General features: G+C 36.3%; 1 protein-coding gene across 1 annotated transcript; it reads right to left on the reverse strand.

The window, feature by feature from the left end:
- Window positions 1-16354: 16354 nt before the first annotated feature.
- LOC135677762 (calmodulin-1-like) lies at window positions 16355-16890 on the reverse strand. Its single transcript, XM_065190152.1, has 3 exons — window positions 16810-16890; window positions 16636-16716; window positions 16355-16548 (listed from the first exon to the last, which is right to left on the reverse strand). The coding sequence occupies exons 1-3, from the start codon at window positions 16888-16890 to the stop codon at window positions 16417-16419; spliced, it is 294 nt and encodes a 97-aa protein (XP_065046224.1). The 3' UTR covers window positions 16355-16416.
- Between the last annotated feature and the right edge of the window lie 4734 nt (window positions 16891-21624).

The raw sequence follows: 21624 nt of genomic DNA on the forward strand, positions 1-21624 counted from the left end.
AGAATTCCTGGGAGACCAAGTCTCCTGGGCGGTGCCACCGCCGGCCAGGAATTCTGGGTCCGAATGGGCTGATCCATTCAGCCCAATTGGGTTTGTCAAGGGACCAATTGCCCCCAGATTAAGTTAATGGGATCATCTCCCATTCCTAACTTAATCTACATGCTAACTACGATATTTAAGACATTAATATTGCAACTTGCTCCGGTGCGTCAATCGCTTCTTCCGGCAAGCTTCCGGCGAACTTTCGGCAAACATCCGACGAACCCTCGACGATGCTCCGACGGACTTCCGGCAAACTCCTGGACTTACGACGATCCACTTGGTGAGTTCCGACGAGCTTCTTTGGCAAGCTCCTAGACTTCTCGGATTTGTTCCCGTAGAACCTCCGACGACCGTTCGGACTTTCGTCGAACTCTCGAACCCCCAACGTGATCATGGTCTTGACTCCGACGTAACTCCTACTGCGTGTCTTATTTCCATCGTAGTTAATCTTGCACACTTATCTCAACATATAGATAAAATAACAAATGACAATTGATTTTATCATCAAAATTCGAGATTCAACACATTCTTCGTTCTATCACAAACAACTCAAATTGAATCTGATGCAAAAATCTTAATAAAGAATATATAGACATGTGAAATATATATATATATATATATATATATATATATATATATATATATATATATATATATATATATATATATATATATATATATGTATGTATAATCTAACAGAGCATTGATAGTACTCTTTGATGTCTCACACATGTAAAAAAATACTGGAAAAAAAGAAAGAGCCTCTCTACAATCCATGCCTTTGCTGATGCTGATTGGGTGGAAAACTTTGATGATAAAACATCCACGCCATGGTATATTGTCTTTCTTGGATCTAATCCAATCAATTAGAGTTCTAAAAGCAAAAGATAGTCATACGGTCTACAACTAAAGCTGAATATCGTGCCATCACTACCGCTGTTGCTGAACTCAATTGGGTTACAAATCTTCTCATGAAACTCAATGTCAGCTCTACCCTTACTCTTATAATATATTATGACAATGTTGGAGCTACCTACTTATGTGTCAATCTAGTATTCCACTCACGCATGAAACACATTGCTATCGATTTTTACTTCGTACGAGATCAAGTTGTCATAAATCAACTTTGTGTCTCTCGTGTAGATACGGTTGATCAATTAGCGGACTCACTCATGAAGCCTCTCACCCGCAAACTATTTTTGTTGTATCGATCCAAGATCGACATCCTTGACAGGAGCTCAATCTTACGGGAGCATGATAACATAGAGATTTTTCTAACTACGTAACCGATGAGATTTCTCCAAATGTACGAGAAAATCTTGATGCTCAATTGAGAAAAATCCTGTTTCAACACGTATAAATAGATACCGCATGAAATAAATTAAGGTGTATTTTTTTTACCTAACTTCATTATTCTTTCTATCACAAACAACTCAAATTGAATCTGATGCAGAAATCTTAATCAGATGAAGTGTTAAATACAGAATATATAGACATGTGAAATATATATATATATATATATATATATATATATATATATATATATATATATATATAATCTGACAGAGCATTGATAGTAACTCTTTGATGTCTCACGCATGTAAAGAAATACTGGAAACAAAGAAAGAGCCTCTCTACAGCGCACTTATGGTGACGGAATCACCTGTTTCATGGGGAAACGTGACATTATCTTCTGCTTCTTTCTGCCGAGAAATAAAATTTGTCAGAAAAAAACAAAGGAAAACGTCAGAAGTAACTTTAGCTTGATTAATCTCCTGGTGATTAATTGCTTAAGAAATATTTTTCTGTATTCGCCCTTTTTATCACTGTTCACGTACAAGTCTTTGTATCGCTTATTCTCCATGCGTACGTGTGCGTATATATCAAAATCCTTGTATCTCATCTCTCTAACTCTGTTAAGGATTTTTGAAGAAAGAACATCATCGAGCTACAGTTATTTTTTATTTTAATAATATATTATTTTAAAATATGATTACAACAATCACCTCTAGTATTAGATTCAATCAAACTAGATAATTTATTAGAAAATACCTCATTCCAAAAATCATTCACCTTATTTTATCTAACAAAATTCATCAGCCAATCTCATCTCTAAAAACATGTACATATTTGATCTTTCGAATAGGGCCAACATATCAAAGATATTATAAATAATATTTCGTAAAGAGGGTCAATCCTATGTGTTGGTGAATAAATGTACCGCGATTGGTGAGTTAGTACGGCCAGGTCCACGGATAGATGTCGGGAGTCTACGATCGGTCGAACGGGCCGTCGAGGTTGATCAACCCGCGGGTCGAGATGCCACGTTCGTTTGAGGAAGGCGCCTCTCGATCGGGGTGGTCATGCTTCCGGTGACGACCGCGCTCCTGCATAGAAGGTCCTCATCGGGTGGTTCCCAACTTTGGCCCCTCGATGATTAAGTTAGTGCTTGGTTCTCTCTCTTTTTTCTCTTCTCTCGGCGAGATATCGATCAGGGGTTTTTTATACTATTATGCGAGGATCGACCGTACGCGGGTTTGGTGCGACGGTCGATCCCCGAGGGGCGAGGTGGTACCTTCGTGCGACCATCGTCCTGGAACGCATGGAACGATGTCATACGGTGCTGTCCCGAGCTTTTAGGGATGGGATGTACTGAAGGGTGCCTTGTACGGCTCCTGGTTCGACGCGTGGGAGTACTCTTCTTGCTGATCTGACGGTAGCGTGGCTGGGACCCAAAATATGTCTTATCACTATCTTTAATAAGTTGTATAAGAGAAGAAGAATAAATTTCCACTATGAGTCTCTACGCACCTTTCATATCTAAGGCTTCATTATATTCAATCGATCTCCAACATATATACATGCAACTAGCATATAATGGAAAACAATTAATGTCTCTTGATATAAAATCAGTTCCTCCATTAACTATCATATTATTCATCCGTATTCAACTTGTACCATTTTTATTCTAAAAGGGACTAATAAATAGTAATAGTTGAGAACTCGTGTTGCTCTTGAGAAATAATGTTAGCCATATAGTCTCACACAAAATTATATTATAAATAATCTTATTAGAATTAGGTCTGGATACAAAGAATTTGGCATCCGTTAATTTCATCTGCCCATGGAAAAACACAAATGGAAAACACAAATGGATGACCACTAATTTCTTGATCTTTCTCGTATGGTTATTTGATTTCATGAGTAAACCTGTGAGAATGCTTGAAATCCAAGTCAGTGAAGTCTTCCATATTGTTGATGCTTCTTAATCTCGTTGGTATTTGTTATCACAATATTGTTTGACATTTTGGTATGAAATGATATATGAAAGAGATCATCATCGGCCAATATCTGAGATAATTGACTCTGGATACTACTACTTGTTAATATATACTTACGATAGTGGCAAGAAGATGAAGCAAATGGCTTTTGAGATTCATCATTACTGTTCACTAAAATTAACTCGCATCAATAACAATAATAATAAACAAACACGAGGAAAAGTTTTGAGATTTTTCTTTAAGAATAAACTCTAAAAATCCTGCGAAAAAGTTGGACCCCGAAACAAAATGCATCCTATTCTCCTCCACTACTCTTAGATTATAGTCCTATTCAAGCTAAGTTATTTTCTGTATTCAATATAACTTTAGGTAATAATATAATGATTGCCTAACAAACCAATAGACTTCTGACTTTATTGCATATACCATATTTGAGTTAATTATTTTTTTTATCGAAATCTATTGTTGTTCTGGAATCACAGTGATTGGAATGAGGATGAATATGACAAGAAAGCAAAGAAATATCGGGTAATAAGATTTCAAAGTAACTAATGTTTTCAATAGGTGATATCATGTGCAATCAATCTAGTTTAAACTATATTGATCTCGGTAGTAATAGTTTGTTTTAAATATTGTAGTCTAGTAATTGAACTCGAGCTATTGGTACATTGAGTGGGGATATGCCAAATATTTTACCAAGTCTTGTCATATTGGTCAGAAACATATGTAATTCAATAATTTAAGCATATTTCTCTTAGTTCACGATGATCCACATTTTCAAGACAAGAACAGTAGAACAGGAGTTTTTGTCGATAATATTTTGTGTATTCCGAGTTTGAGAAAGAATGATAGAACAGGAGTTTTAATGTTCTATATCAAAATTCTTAGAAAGAAAAGTCTTAATATATATTCAATATAAGCTATGATCAAGATATCATTAATAATAGAGACAAAAGGATCAGGATAACCTTATCGTCTACATTCTTGTTACTGTGGTGATACATATCAGATTCGTTGATTTAAAATCTGTATGATAAGATTATAAAATCAAATTTTATTTCATTGTTTTGATGCTTATTTCCAGTTTATGAAGTGATTTTTTAATTTACACACTTTATTCTCATGTTCTAGCATTATAAAATGTTTCTACCAAACCATATAGATCTTTTCACTGTGATATCTATGGAGGAAAAGTAACCTTCTTATTCATTTGATTTGATGTACCTCAAGTTTATGGTCAGAAGCTACAGAAAGAAGTATTTGGATGACCAAAATATGAGCAACAGATACGACTGCTGTTTCCATTAATAAACTAAATCTCATCAAGTTATTTGTTAATCAGATTTGATTTCAGGAATTCTAATCCTAAAAGAAAATAATAAAGTGACATCCACAAATATATATATATATATATATATATATATATATATATATAATTTAAATATTGAATCTCAACAAAGAAACTAGAAAAGCTGCATACGCTAATAACATCATATAGAGCAGGTACTAATATTGCTAATTGATGCATAGGTTAAAAAACCCAACGAGATAAAGCCTTGTGTGAAAATGGTACTTAGTGCAATTATTGTGCTTAAATTCTTTTTATGATTCCCCATCTTAGAAATCATATGAATAAAAAGGAAGATTAATAGCTAGTATAAATTATTTAATAAAAAATATCCTGAATAAATTCAATGAGAAATTAATATTTTTATTATAGAGAAAAAATAGGTATCATATTTTTTTATTTTGTGAACTAATAAGGTCATTAAATGAATCATAATCATAATTAAATTTATTAAAAAAGAGATATGCATTAATATAAAAAGGAGTATCAAATTGAAATCAAGAATTAAATATATTATAATATGTATTATGTAGATGCAGCCACTCATACTAGAACCAAGATGCTCTAGCGCTATTTCCTCATAGGAGTGTACATATCAATTTCACCTTACTTAAAATAATAATAGTCAATTCATATTAAATCATTGAGATTCAAAGATTTAGTACAGTTTAGTAAGCATTAGAATTTATAAATAAAGATTAATTTAAATACCTATTCAAATATTTATTCAAAAAATAATCTTTTAATTGAGATCATTTTGAGTATATATATATATATATATATATATATATATATATATATATATATATAGTTTTTCTTCTGAATTAAGGAATTTCTGCCTTGTTACTATCAAGTAACAAACCATTTGTGTATATCCATTCTGGTACTCATAAAGTCCTCTTTATGGTAGAAATTATCTTATATAAGATATAGAAGATGGGAAAATAAAATTTCCTCATAAATTCTTTGGTACTGTAACACTACGGATTAGAATATCAATCATATCTATGCTTCCTTTCATCTACAACATTGAATTCCATAAATATGCAGAAGTTTCCTCATGATTATTATATCATATTATAAGAAAAAACCAACTTGACTTGTTTAGTAGACACGCTATTTTAGAATTTCACCCCTCTATTAAATTTATACATGTAACTGTAAAGAACACCCAAATAACTATGAAGATACCACGATTTTATACATATAATAAATTATTATGAGATTTATTACATTGCTAATAAATTTAAACAAGTGGCTAAATAATTTATGAAACTTTAAGCCTTTGTGTGAGATGATGTGTTCATATTATACTATTGTTAGGAAGTTGATGTGTCAAATTGAAACAAATACATTTTTCAAAATCTATTTAATCTCAAAAATATTATTTTTTATAAGCAAGCTTTTAGGAAATTCTATGATTTTGCTAAATGTTCCTTAAAATGACACAGATAGATGTTGATTAAATTTAATCAGCAAAATGACAGAATGAGAAAAATAAAATTTGTAGAAGTTTATTTTAATCAATGTTAATAAAAAACTATTTTAAAATTAATTTTGATTAATGTTGTTGCTATACTTCAAAATTAAATCTATTTCTATCATTTTTCTCAATCTCCTCTTAAATAATTAACGAAAAAATCTTAGGAGATCATGATATGGATAAAATTCACTTAAACTTGTAGGAGAACAAGATCTCAATTCATGAATATAAAATCTTATTATTCACATAGAAAATCTTCTTTTTAGTAAAATACTAAGAAAAATCATAGGAGTACAAAGAAGAGATTTTGATTAAAAAAAAATCTCAAGTAATTCCAATAAACCAAGATCATGATTTTGATAAAATTTATTCAAATTCAGATAATCAAGATCATCAAAATCTCAAGATTTCTTTTAAGAGATTCAAAATGGCATAAATAATTTTATTGATCTCTTAGTGAAAAATTAATAAGGTAGGGATTGAGAAGTTTTCGAGAAAAATGATTTTCTCTTTTTGATTTCCTATATGTATGTTCTTTTCTTTTATGTCAAATCCATGCATCATTCATTAACACCAAAAAAGAACTTTCAAAAGATCATAAACATTATCATGCATAAGTTTGAAATATAATCTCGCTTTCAAATCATCATTACATTTTTATTAAGACATCATTTCGTTGAACAGAATGTTGAATGATTCTTAAAGATATCTAAACATTTTTAGTTTTAATTTATGTGATTGACTTTATATTAGTATGCCCAAATATTTGTTCTTATGTCAAAACCATGCATCAAAGTTAAAAACGGAAAGATCAAAAAATTATCAAGATCAAAATGTGTAACACATAATTTCAAAACATATGATTTCAAATCATTACTTCAAGTCCTTATGCATAAAAATCATCAAGTATGATACAAACATTTATTTTCAAAATATTTACAAGCTAAAAAAATTATTAAACATAATGCATATTCATCAATCATGGTTTCATTGAGCATAAGGTATTTTTAATCAAAATTATTTTGTTTGTTTATCATAAAACATGTAATTTTCATGATTATTTTTAAAATCGCTAGAAAGGTAAGCATGATCCAATTTGATTTTTATATTTTTATTAAACATGCAATTCAAAAAATATATATAATTTTTCTAACTAATTTAAGAACAATCATGAAAAGCATTATATAATTTCGAAATAAATTAAAAGAGTTTCATTTGAGTTGTTTACCTCATTGTCGAATGCCGTTAAGGCGTAGTTTGCCACCTTGCCTTTATTTTTCTTCTCGTCTTCAGATGAGTTTGATTCATCCAAAGTCGCATTCTTCTTCTTTTAAAGTTCATTTTTAATTTTCGATTCTTGTTTTAAAAATTTCATGAGGAGTTCAAGTTCATCATCACTTGAGCTTATGCTTGAGGTCTTCAATTGTTCTAAGTCTGAAATCTTTCCTGTTCTTTGGAAGGTGGTTCTCAAGTTCTTCACGTGCATTGTACGTCATTGCATAGGTCATCAAAGACCCTACAAGTTCTTTAATTGGTAAATGCTTTAAGTTTTTTTATTCTTGAATAGCCATTACTTTTGAATCCCAACTATTATTAAGAGAACATAAAATTTTGTTTACAAGTTCAAAATCCGAAAAACTTCTACCGAGTGCTTTTAAACCATCGACGACATCCGTAAAACGGGTCTACATATCAACAACGGTTTCACTTGGCTTCATACAAAAAAGTTCAAAATCATGCATTAAAAAATTGATTTTTGAATCTTTAACTTTGCTAGTGCCTTCATGTGTGATTTCGAAAGTGTGCCATATATCGAAAGTCGTTTCGCAAGTAGAAACATGATTAAACTCAATTTTATCTAAAGTGCAAAATAGAGCATTTTATAGGATTTAAGGAAAAAGTCTTCTCCTCCGAATCATTCCAATGGTTCATTAGAAGAGAAGACTTTCGAAAACCGCTTTCGACAATATTCCATAAGTTCAAATCCAAAGAAAGCAGGAAAACTCTTATTTGAGTTTTCCAATATGTGTAGTCTGTCCCATTGAACAAAGGAGGACGAATGAAAAAGTGGCCCTCTTGAAAGCCGAAATGAGTGATTTCTCTTGGGTGTTAAACCAAATGAGAAATACGAGTCGACACTAAGAGGGGGGGGATGAATTAGTGCATCGGTAAAAATGTTAGTTTTGATGAAAGTCGATTTTGAAAGATGTTAACTTGAAAGCATATTCGTAAACGTATTGAAAGTAGTAAGCAAGTAAGGAGCTTTGTAGTAAGATAAATTGCACAAAAGAAAAGGCAAATCGAATTTTTATAGTGATTCGATCGTCGTGACCTACATCCACTCCGCTGATTCCTCTTCCGTCGAGGCCACCAGCATCCACTATCGATCTTCCTTTAATAGGCGAAGATCAACCTCCTTCTTACACCCCTCTTCTCTTTTTCATAGGTTTAGGAGACAATCTTTATAAGCACACACTCCTCTCTAAACAAAATTCTAAGTCTAAGCTAGAGGAGGGGATTTCTCAAGAGATTTCTATAGCGTTTTCTCACTTTCAAATTCTTTGTGCCTGTATATATTAACCAGGGATGAGAGGGGTATTTATATAGCTTCAAGTTTATTTAAACTAATAGCCTAAAAAGGTCTTATCCTAGGTTTCCGAGTACTAGCAGTACCACCGCCGTGTTCCTGGGTGGTACTACCGCCGTAGGATCTGCCACTAGGCAGTACCACTACTTGATAAGGGTGATACCACCGCTGGCAGCATTCACTGTCGGTGGTACCATCGCCCAGAATTTCTAGGGTGATGTTCCCCAAGAGGTGCCACTGTCGACTAGGCTTTTAACACCCTAGTTGGGCCTTGAATCTGGCCCAAACCAACCCAAGTTCGAGTCCAGTTGGCCCCTAACAGAGTTGATGGGATTACCTCCCAATCCCAACTCTAATTATATGCTAACTACGATTCCTAAGACATATTCTAAGTAAAATAAGTCTTGTTTCTTCCGGCGAGCTTCCGACGATCTTCCGATAAACTTCCGACGATCTCTCGACAATGTTCCGACAGACTCCCGACAAGCTCCTGAACTTCACGATAATCTTCTTAGCGAGTTCCGACAAGCTTCTTTGGCAAGCTCTAAGACTTTTCGGTCAATTCCGGTAGAACTTCCGACGAACTCTCGAACTCCCAACGAAATCGCGTTCTTAACTCTAGGACTTTATTTTGCTTTATGCCTTGCTATCATAGTTAATTCTATATACATAAAAACACACTTCGATCTAGACAATTATTACTAAGCATGAATCATGTTGTTCGGCATGTCATTGGTCCATCGACGCTTCGTCCGATTCTTCAGCACATCGTCATCCTCTCTTGCTACCGATTACCCAATTGGCCAGTTGACCTCCGCAACTCCGATATCCTTGGTGCAATATCTGTTCTTCTTGGCCCGATGCCCGAATCCATGGCCCGAAGCCTTCTGTTGATACGTCGACCGATCCTCCGGCCCGATGTCCAATCTTCTGACATGTTTTTCTCCGGCCCAACATGATTCTTCATGCTTTAATTGTCTCTCCCTGATCGAAGCATCCTGCGTCACTCAAAACGTAAATCAAATCATAAATATTATCAATTGGTTTCATCATCAAAATCCGAGATTCAACAATAATCATAAGAAAGAATGAGTTCATTTTAAATAGTACGTTTACAATAACAATATATTTTATTAAATTGGTTTATCTAACATATTTTATGGATTGAGAAAAATATATTGTACAAATCTATTTCATGTGGATTGATTTTTTTTATGAAAACTCATTTAAGAAAATATTTTATTTCACCAAAATGATGTTTTTTGTTTAATAATTTAGATTTTTTTCCTAAAAATATTTTCACAATTTTATTTCTATCTAGAAAATAAAATTCAATGAAAACTGTTTATTCTGCTTTTCAGTTGGAAAAAATAGTTACAGAGGAGTTCTTTTATTTTTCACATTCATTAAAAAAAATTGTTTTCAATGTTTTCCAGTTATTGATAGTTTAATATAAAAATATTTTTTATAGATTTCAAACTTATATGTTTACCTGATTTAAACATAAACATTTTGTAAGCTATTGTCGTACTGCAGTTGCGTAGGCAAATAATTAGAAGTTTCAACAATAGTTCAACATCTCGTTAGGAGGAGAGATGATGTTAGGACTCTAGCTAGGAGTATTCTAATTGAGAGGGACATTCATGTAAAACCTACCTAAGTCGACCACTATTAAAGAGGTGAAGAGGCTGACTAGGGTTAGGAGGTTGTTTCTTAGAGATGAATTAGGAGTTGTAAAGGAATAGGAGTCTTGAGTAGAAGTCCTATTAGGAGTTGGTTAGAAGTAGGAGTCTTGAGTAGGAGTCCTATTAGGAGTTAGGGTTTAGAAACTATATAAATAGCCATGTATTCCTCCTCTTTTGATAAGCAATAGATGAATCTTTTCTGCAGCCTTTGAGTAGCAACTTGGAGGGAGGAACTCCTATAGAGTTCCAAGGAGGCCAATCTCCTAAAGAGATCAACCCCAAGTTTAGAATCTACAAGGGTTCTATCACCTGATATCAGAGCAGCGTTCTTGGTGTCTCGCTGCCCTTCCACAGCCATCCATCAACCCTCCACAGCCACCCAAAACAATTCTCATAATTGCTTAAAAGATCGTCGCCAAATTTCGTCGTCATCTCCACCACCATGGATCATCCTTTGATCTCCCTGTGAATTGCAATAGATCCAAAACTTTCATCCATAGCCCTAAAACTCCATCAAACCACACCCTCAAACTGCACCCAAAACAGCTACAAAATGAGCCTAAACCGTAACCTACACATGCCTTTAACCCAACAACAAAAGAGAGATCTTAACATCATAGATTTGGAGGCATATACTATGGCATCTAAGGAGGCAATCAATGCTAAATTCGAAACCTTGGAGGTGCAAACGGAAGATAAGATTCAGACGCTCTTTACCGAACTCAGATTAGGCCGACCACTAAGCCCGAAACAAACATATCAAGGAAAGAGCTTTGCCCAATTGCACCAAGCCCGAAGAGATGAATTCCAATGGAGGGGAGGCTCTATGACCGACCCCAACTATCCACGCATGAGATTGGACTTCCCTAGATGGGAAGAAGGAGACCCGATTGGTTGGATCTCGCGCGCGGAGCGATATCTTCAGTACTATAAAACTGCGGACGCATCTATGGTGAAAATTGCAGCTATACATCTTGAAGGGGATGCCATACAGTGGTTTAACTAGTTTGAACACACTTCTGGAGCCCTTTCATGGCGATAATTCAAAGAAGGACTGCTAATCCACTTTAGACCAACTGATTATGAGAATATTGACGGACAACTAGCAAAGATCCGATAAACCTCCACCATTCAGGAGTACCAAACTAGGTTTGAAAGGTTATCTAATCAAACTCATGATTGGTCTCAAAAACAGCTATTGAGGACCTTCATTGAGGGCTTGAAGCCGGAGATCTGAGGAGAAGTTAAAGCGCGACAACCGTATACGCTTATGTCAGCCATCTCTTTCGCACGACATCAAGAGGAGCAATTGAACCATGAAGCTCAGAGGACTAGGGTCGCTCCTCAACTAGTAATATTGAAGCTCTTAGCCCCCCTACTGTCGACCAAGTCCCTACACCAAAGAGGTTAATAAGAGAAGAGCTTCGGGAGCAATATGCGAAGGGGTTATGTTGGCATTGTGACGAGCCATGGAGCCGTGAGCATCGCTGTAGTAAAGGGAGACTTCTTATGAGTGAACCAATAGAAGAAGAGGTCATTGAACATCCAGAAGAGAGCCTTGAACATGAAGAAGAAGATGCAGAAGAAGAGCCACAACCGACCGAAGTTACGGTACATACACTAGCCGGCTACTCAAACCCACAAATGATGAAAGTTGGAGGCCTTCTCAAACAATAACCGATCACTATTCTCATCGACACGGGCAGTACTAATAACTTTCTAAATAGTAAGGTTACTATCCAAATGGCCTTACCTATCGAGAATTGCAGCAGGTTTGACGTTAAGGTCGTCGATGGATGGATTTGAAGTATGATTGTAGGCGCCCGCAAGTGAAACTATTGCTGATCATGAGGCCTTACCAAGAGATAATTGCATATTTCTTCCTTCTCCCTCTTGATAATCATGAGGCATGCTCATAATTAAATGGTTGATGATATTATGTGATATTTCTTGGAATTTTATGCAACTAATTATGAAATTTTATAGTAAGGAGAAACAGGTGATACTGAACGGGAAACGTGGGGGCGACGTAATGACGATTTGCACACAACAAATGGAGAAGGTTTTGCATAAAGCATGCAGTAGATTTTTGGTACAACTTGAGCAGCAAACTGAGGGAGAGCCAATAGAATTTGAAGATACAAACCTACTTCCTTTGCTTGCTGAATTTTCAGATATATTTGACGAACTACACAACCTACCTCTTACCCGTCGGCATGATCATTATATAACGATTCTTTCAGGAAAACCTCTAGCAAATATTCAGCCATATCTACATCTCCAGAAGGATGAAATAGAAAGGATTGTAAAAGAGATGCTCGAAACAGGAGTTATTCGGCCAAGTTGCAACCTCTACTCTTCACCAGTGCTACTTGTACGCAAGAAGGACGGAACATGGTGAATATGCGTTGATTACTGAGCTCTTAATGGCATAACCATCAAAGAAAAATACCTTATTCCAATAGCAGATGAATTGCTAGATGAAAGGGAGCACAAATCTTCACAAAGCTGGACCTTTGATCCGGGTATCATCAAATACGAGTGTGCGAAGAAGACATACCGAAAACCACCTTTTGAACACACAACAACCACTATGATTTTTTTGCTTTCTTCAACAGAAGGTGGAATATCCTGGGCATATCATATCATAGGAAGGTGTGGTAGTGGACCCCTTTAAAATTAGAGCAATGCAAAACTGGCCGACCCCGAGAAACATAAAATTGCTACATGGCTTTCTGGGTTTAACAGGCTACTACTGCAAGTTCATGAAAAACTATGGAAAGATCAATACACCACTTACTTCCTTACTGGAAAAAGATGTCTTCCAATGGTTGGACAGAGCCTCCGCTGCCTTTGACAAACTTAAGGCAGCCATGACGACGACACCGGTGCTAACACTACCAGATTTCAACCGACCCTTCATTATTGAGGCCGACGCATATGGAGTTGGAATTGGAACCATTCTCATGCAAGATGATCGACCACTCGCATACACTAGCAAGGCATTATCTCTCTCTCATTAAAATAAGTCAACATATGATAAGGAGATGTTCGCCATTGTGCGCGCAGCAATGAGATGGAGACCCTACTTGATTGGTCGACGATTTCGAATTAAAACTGACCATAAAAGCCTCAAGTACTTTTTAGAGTGAAAGATATCATCCCCTGAGCAGCAAAAATGGGTAACAAAACTTCTTGGATTTGATTATGAAATAACTTACAAAAAGGGGAAAGAGAATGTTCTTGCAGATGCACTTTCGTAATTACCCGAGCAAGCTGAAGTTTCGACCATTTCACTTCCGACCAGCGACTTCCTTGAGGATATTAAGATGGAATAGCAAGAAGATTAAGAGACTAGTAAGATTATAAAAAAATTAGAGGAAGCACCAAGCTCCGTGGCTTATTACAATTGGGACTCAAAAGAATTACACTATAAGGGACGCATTGTGCTTATGATAAATTCTACTTGCATCTTCACGAGTAGATTTTGGACAAAGTTATTCCATATGCAGGGTACTAAATTGAAAAGGAGTACGACATATCACCCACAAGTCAACGGCCAGACAAAAGTTGTAAATAGGTGCTTGGAGACAGCCCAAAGCCATTCACCAAATATGATTATCTAAGGAGAACTCCAAACCCAGCCAAGTGCCATTATTGATCGATGGATCGTGACTCAATGACGACGACCCACTACTAAAGTACTAATATAGTGGGTGAACCTACCGACAGAAGATGTCACTTGGGAGAACTATTGCTAGTCATAGGTGCCCAACAAGCCAATCACGTGAGTGATGGCACGTGTGACTTGATACAGAATCTTTTTGCTTATTATATTTTGGCGTATATCACTTTATAACTATTGTATAAATGCATATATATATTGTGATGTCCTTGGATTTGTGCAATGGAAATCAGATCGTGATGAGATCACGATAATGAGATCGATTCACCTTTAAACACATATCCTAAATAACCCCGGTCATAGGTTACTCGAGAGGGACATCGTGATAACTGGACAGACTGGTGTGCTATATACCCGTCCATATGATGGATGCAGCTGGTCTCATAGCTGCTCGTGTAGGGACACTAGGGATACAGTACAAGTGCTCATTGGAGAATGAGTTCACTGATTGATCCGCTTACGGAATGCTGGATGGTTGATGATGCCTTATTGTCAGACAACAATTCCATAGTCCTAGTGGTGTATCTGATCCTTAGACTTGAGATACCAAGGATGTCCTGTATGAGTGCTCCACTCTTTGATACCAGACTTATAGGTTTGGCTGTCCCAGATCTAGTACAGCTGGTCATTGGGAGTGGTAGTCGACCTTACGAGGGCTATTGAGTGTCGATAGAGGATCATCCACTATCGGCGTCATGAGAGGAATATCTCATGTATTCTTGCTCAGACAAATCCCTAGCCAGGGTCATTCGGGTTGAGAGAGAAAGAGTTCTCCAAGAGAATCCGATTAGAGCGAGACTCGAGTAGAAACCGTATGGGTCTGACAGCACCATGCTCGATATACGGTCTCTGGGATATTAGATAGATGAGGGACTATAGGTACATGGTAACTGAGGACAGACAGGTCCAATGGATTGGATTCCCCTATATCATCTGGGGACTATGGCGTAATGGCTTAGTACGTCCGTAGTCGATGAGTCAAGTGAATTATTATAGAGATAATAATTCACTGAGTTAGAAGGAGTTCTAACAGGTATGACTCACGGCCAGCTAGATATTGGGCCTAGAGGGTCACACACATATGGTAGGCATTGCGATGAGTAGAGGTTCGGATATGAGATATCCGATGGAGCCCTTGTCTTATTGGATGCAGATCCAATACCCACTAGGGGAGGACCTATTAGGGTTTGACGGGGACCTCTATAAATAGGAGAGATTCAGAGCCTCATAGGCCAGAGCCTTTGCTTGCCTTTCCTATTCTCCTCGCCCTCTCCACCTTAAAGCAGGCCTGGAGTTTTGAGGAGCGTCGTCGCAACCCTGTTGTATGGATCACCGCGAGAGAGGAGAACACTTGACCTCCTTCACCCTCTCCTAAGGATCTGCAAGGAAACAAGGATATACAATCTCCCTAGGTAACATAATATACTCTATACACAGTTTTAAGTTTCGCGGATTTTGCGCACCAATCTTCGCACGACGACGAACATCTCTTTGGGAATCGGGGATTTTGTTTTCTTGTTCTTCCGCTGCGCATGTGATGTCGCCCCCAAGATTTCCCAACAACTATGACGACTTGAAGATCAAATTCCCAAAATTCATGAATCATCAGCCTCGAGGACAAGGTTGATTTGTAGAGGGCGGGTCTGTTAGGACTCTAGCTAGGAGTGTCCTAATTGAGAGGGATATTCATGTAAAACCTACCTAAGTCGACCCCTATTAAAGAGGTGAAGAGGCCGGCTAGGGTTAGGAGGTTGTTTCTTATAGATGAATTAGGAGTTGTAAAGGAATAGGAGTCTTGAGTAGAAGTCCTATTAGGAGTTGGTTAGAAGTAGGAGTCTTGAGTAGGAGTCATATTAGGAGTTAGGGTTTAGAAACCCTATAAATAGCCATGTATTCCTCCTCTTTTAATAAGCAATAGATGAATCTTTTCTGCAGCCTTTGAGCAGCAAGTTGGAGGGAGGAACCCCTATAGAGTTCCAAGGAGACCGATCCCCTAAAGAGATCAACCCCAAGTTTAGAATCTGCAAGGGTTCTATCAGATGAGGATGACACGAATCCTCTTGCTAAGTGAGGCTTCGATAGAAAGCGAAATGAACTTGAAATGTGTTTTCCATTTCAGTTTTTTGACTTGTGTTATAAGTTAAGCAGGTTAATCTCATATGCCGCAACATCAATCAATACTGTGGGAAAGAAGTTGAAATGTGGGATTGTCTCTATATATCTGAAACTACAAAAAAGAATCATCAACCATTTTGGGACAGAGCGCTAAAATGAACTGATGAATGCCTCTCGTTCTATACAATGGTCAGGCAGACATCATCTGCACGAAATCCTCGAAGTTGACCTGACCATCGCCATCCAAGTCTGCCTCCCTGATCATCTGAGCTACCTCTTCATCGGTTAGTTTCTCTCCCAGACTCATCATCACGTTCCTTAGCTACAAGAACAGAAGATCGATAGCATACTTCGAACAACATGCTTTTAATTCGAGCTCATGTCTGAGTTAATCAACTTGAACACTCACCTCAGCCTCCGAGATGTAGCCATTTTGGTCCTTGTCGAACACTTTGAAAGCCTCTTTTAGTTCCTCCTCCGAATCAATATCCTGCAGGAGTTCAAACATGGATGGATGCATGAGAACATGTCGTCGGAGGTGTTCATTTATCAGCTACCAGCTTGCAGAGGCCATTTCTCTTGCCTTCATTTTGTGGGCCATTAGGCCCAAGAACTCTGCAAATTCTATGGTGCCATTGCCATCGACGTCGCCTTCGCTGATCATTCCCTGCAACTCTTCTTGAAAAGGCTTCAGGCCTAGTGACGTGATGACCGTCGACAGTTCTTCCAATGCGATCGAACCTGCCAAACCCAGTAACGGATGGGGAACCAATGATCAGCCAACGAGTAACCAGGAAAGGAAGCGAAACTGTGGCAAAGAGAAGAAGAAGAAGAAGAAGCGACCATCTCCGTCCTTGTCGAAGAGGCAGAAGGTTTCATAGAACTCGGTGATCTGTTCCTCTGTGAAGAGATCCATGCCAAACTCTGGGAGCTGAGGATAGTAGTGTGCGATGAGAGGAACCTCTGCCACGGCCTTGGCTATATATAGGCCGGCCTCTCTTTTGACTTGTTCCAATCACTGGTCAACCATCTTCTCACGCTGTTGAAAGCTGAGGAGGAAAAGTAAATGATGTTGACTTTACCAGTTCCAAAAACTCCTCTTTGATCACCTTCCGCCATTTCTTAGCATCCACGGGAGAGAAAAAGGAGGTGACCTATCAATAAAGTGCGACCACGACCTGTTCTTCGTTCCTGTTTCGACTTTTACTGCCTCATTTTCTCCTCTACAACATATATAAATCACTGTACGATCCGCTATTATAAAAATAATTGTATTAATTTGCACGAGTTTGACAAAATGGGTACGAGAATCACTTTCCATTAATTAAATAATAGTTTTAGAAGATATAGTTGACTCCATAAAATTGCTTTTCATCATCGTTGTATACTTAAATTAGAGTTGGGAATGTTGTATTTGATGGTGACTGTTATCTACATGCAAAATCTGAGGTCTCGTGATTCACTAAAGTCAGGTTATCAGCGTCATCGTGGTGGAAGGAGATAATAGAAATATATATATGAAGATGACGTAATTCATATCTACTTGTTGGCTTCCGCAAGTTTCATGATAAAAAAAAAGCTGCTCCTTATTTCTAGAACAAAATGGTCTTATTTGAATCCAACATACCATATTCAATTTTTCATATGTTATGATGATGTAGTAATTCACTAGAATCTTGTCCTTTTATGTGTAATGATAATGCTGTTAGCATGTCATGGTTCTCATATTGGCGAGTTCTTGATCGATTGTGGATAATTGCTATATCAAAAGTCATCACGTAAGAGATGAATGCAAAATGCAACGTGGATTTTGAGAATTCTCATGAAAAATTTAGCATTTGTAGCTCATTTCGCCCCTTTTTTTTTCTTTTTAATTTTTTAATTTTATATATATATATATATATATATATATATATATATATATATCAACTTTGTTGGCATGGAAATGGTCAAGCATACTGACAAGCTGATACGTGTATTTTGACTCTTCCCAGTTAATTAGCTTCGCTTTAGTTATCCTGCCTTTTCACACATCTTGTTGCCTCCACCCAACACGGTAATAATTGACAAACAACGGCGTGTCCTACTTTGACTTTTTCTTCTCCTGCCCTCAGCGGAAGAAGAAGTCTACCCTAAAACAATAGGAAATGCGAGGCCGATGTCTTATTTTGCTACAGATTCACTGTTGGTGTTGTTGGTTGTCTTTTGAGAACCATGGAGCAAAAGTTCTGAAGCCGTATCAAAAGAAACCAAGAATTCGGCTGAGAATGGTCTCTGTGGACGAGTAAATATTCTTTCATTCATAATAATGACATCATCATATCAGCTCGAGTTATTTATCATAAAAATAAAAAGATAAACTTTTTGTTCATGATAATGTCAACTCTTAAGTAGTTAACGGGGCATCCTCGTATCTGGCCTTCGCAGGATTTTGATTGTTGCGTTATAACCGGTCCGGAGATGTGAATTATAGCAACAGATAAGAAGATTATGCGATCTTTTATAAAGGAAAGATATATAATAAAATTAATTAAATTTTGATTACAGATATTAATCAATAAAAAAATTTATATTATAATAAGATTTTTTAGAGGATATCCTTTATGGGAGGAATTCTCCTAATAACTTATATCATAGAGGATGCAGTTGAGAGATTACGATTTATCTCTCAACAAAAAAAAAAGAGAGAAATGTTTAGTTTTCCTTGTAGATCGACATCATTGTGATGTTCATATCCGGATGACAGTGTCTTTGCAAATCACACAGAAATCTTTTTCAGATGACATCGAAAAATACATATATGAAATCCGATCTAATATTATTTGATTTCAATCCTGACATAAAAGTTTTTTCATGTTACATATACCATATCATAGATTTTATGCTTACAATTAGTATTAGAGTCTAGATTCTTGAGATCAAATATATTAAATCTATTATTTTTGTTCATGATGCTTAAATAATCCATATATTTTGTCAATCTAAATTTCTATCTACTCCATCTTGCGGACAATGTTCAATTCTTTGTAACGCGATCTTCGATGATCGTATAGTAGTGACAATCGTTGTGCAGCACCGTTGTCAATGGTAGTCACAGCAACCTCGCTATGACAAATTTGTTAGTGGTAGCGGTCACCTAGTGGTTAGTTGTATGTTGCGATTGATCGCACATCGCGACAACCACGCATAGGCATGCAGGCAACCGTGCGCAAGTGATCGCCGCACGGGCGACAGCGCACACACATGACGATCGCATAGCGGTAGCCACAAGCAAGCAGAGGCCACGTCCAAGCAGCAACTACAGCTAGGCTGCTGCAGCATCTAAGAAGCAACCTTGTGCGGGCAAAGGTTGCACCCAAGTAGTAGTCGCATAGGCAATAACCGCCCATAGGCAGTGTAACACCCCTCATTTCTAAATTTTCATATAAATTTCTAGTTGTAATGTAAGAATCCATTTTAAATTTGATAAAAGAACCAAAGTATAAATCTGAGAACGTATTCCTAAGATTTGGAGATCTATTCAAAGAAAAAAAAAATCTGAGGACCTATATGTAAACCCTAAGGACCTCATCGTAAATACAATAATACAAGGACTAAATTATAAAATACATAAAATTACAAGTCCCACCACTTAAGCCTCTCTACCTTCATTCTGAAGGAACCAAAGAAGGCAGCTGCGTGGAAGAACAGAGGAAGAGAGAAAGAAGAAGAAAAATAAAAAAAAAGGAAGAAGAATAAGAGAAATTTGGGGCTTTGGGGTTTTCTTTGCTCAAATCTTCTCATTTCGGATCATAATTCTCAAAGGTAAGTATTCTAATCCCATCTTATAGAAATATTAGTCTCTATTCTTATATTAATTCTAAATAATCTGAAAGATTTCTGTTTAGAACTTGATATTTCTCTTGTCAGACACAATACCATGGATCTGAAATTTTTTAGTAAACTGACCCCTATAGATTGTTTTAGCCATAATTTTTAGCACCAAATATGGATTTAGGTAGGATCTTATTTATTTGAAATTAGACTCTTATACACTTCTTTTAACACTGATATTAAAAATTTTGGACACCGAATACTTATCCAAACTTCTATTTTAAATGAGCCTGTGAATTCTGAAAAACAGGGATCAAAATTTCTGACCTTTCAATACTAAAATGTCTATAAGTCCCTGTTGGAAGTTCTGATTAGTACCAAAGTAACTTTATTTGAAATTAGACTTGTAGATCTTTCTTTTGATTTATAGATTGAAAAATTTAGAATTCAAATGCCTATCCTGTTATCTATTGAAACTGACCCTATGAATTCTGCAAAACAGTGATTTTGTTTTTGACCTTTGGTTACTAAATCAATGATAACTCCTTGTTGGAAATCTTGATTTGTACGAAACTTATTTTATCAGAAAATAGATTGATATATCTTTTGATAATAGTTTTTTGAGTGTATTGGAGTATAATTGACAATATGAAGTATTTGTTCAATGTGCCTCTCGAACTCTATCAGAAATCGAGCTTTGGTCGATATCACATATTCTGTTTTCATTCGTTTGGGAATATATTTTATTCAGTTTCCTTCACTCAATTGAAGTTTATATTAATGCTTGAATTTTGGTTTGCTCTTCTCTATAAGTTATTTACATTCTTGAAACATATTGTGTAACGTTTATGCTATATCATATTGACTCATATAGGCACATGTATATCCCATTGTTCCGCATTTGCTTTCGATATGTGTCTATTCCAGTTTCATTCCTTTGGATATTGAATTCATCTAACCTTCTTATTTAAATTGAGCTATATATGATTGCTTAGAATCCATGTATACTCTTGCTTTCATTTCCTGTCAAATATGAATACATTTGTGAAAGATTATTGCTTGCATCGTATTGACTCGTAAAGGCATATATACATTTTGTTGTTCCGTGTGTGCTTTCGATATGTGCTATTTATTGTTCATACTACCCTTTTATACTTAAATATTATGGGATAATATGAACCTTTGTCAGAAATGGTAAAGGGAGTTATGTATAGAGCCTGCGATGCTCTGTCGGCCCCCTCTGACATCACCTAGACATGGGTGGATGGAGCTCCTAAACGTGGGAGACTTATGTCTGGTGGTCATTCAGAAATGAATGAATCACATACTGTCTGTGATCCCACTACACCTTCTATATGTTTGATATGATATCCAGAGCTTTGGTTATGTATTTCTGTATGCGCTTTGGATAAGAAAGATATGAATGCAACGTCAAATACGACGTTTCAGCTTCTGTTTCGTATCATCCTTTGATATGCTCCAAAATGTTCGTACATCATTGATATGCTTTGAAATATTTTATATGCTATTGATATGTTCTAGAATGTCCTATTTGTCATTGATAAGCTCCAAAATATTTCATTGG

The sequence above is a fragment of the Musa acuminata genome, chromosome BXJ1-6 (assembly GCF_036884655.1).
Source record: "Musa acuminata AAA Group cultivar baxijiao chromosome BXJ1-6, Cavendish_Baxijiao_AAA, whole genome shotgun sequence".
NCBI lineage: Eukaryota > Viridiplantae > Streptophyta > Magnoliopsida > Zingiberales > Musaceae > Musa > Musa acuminata.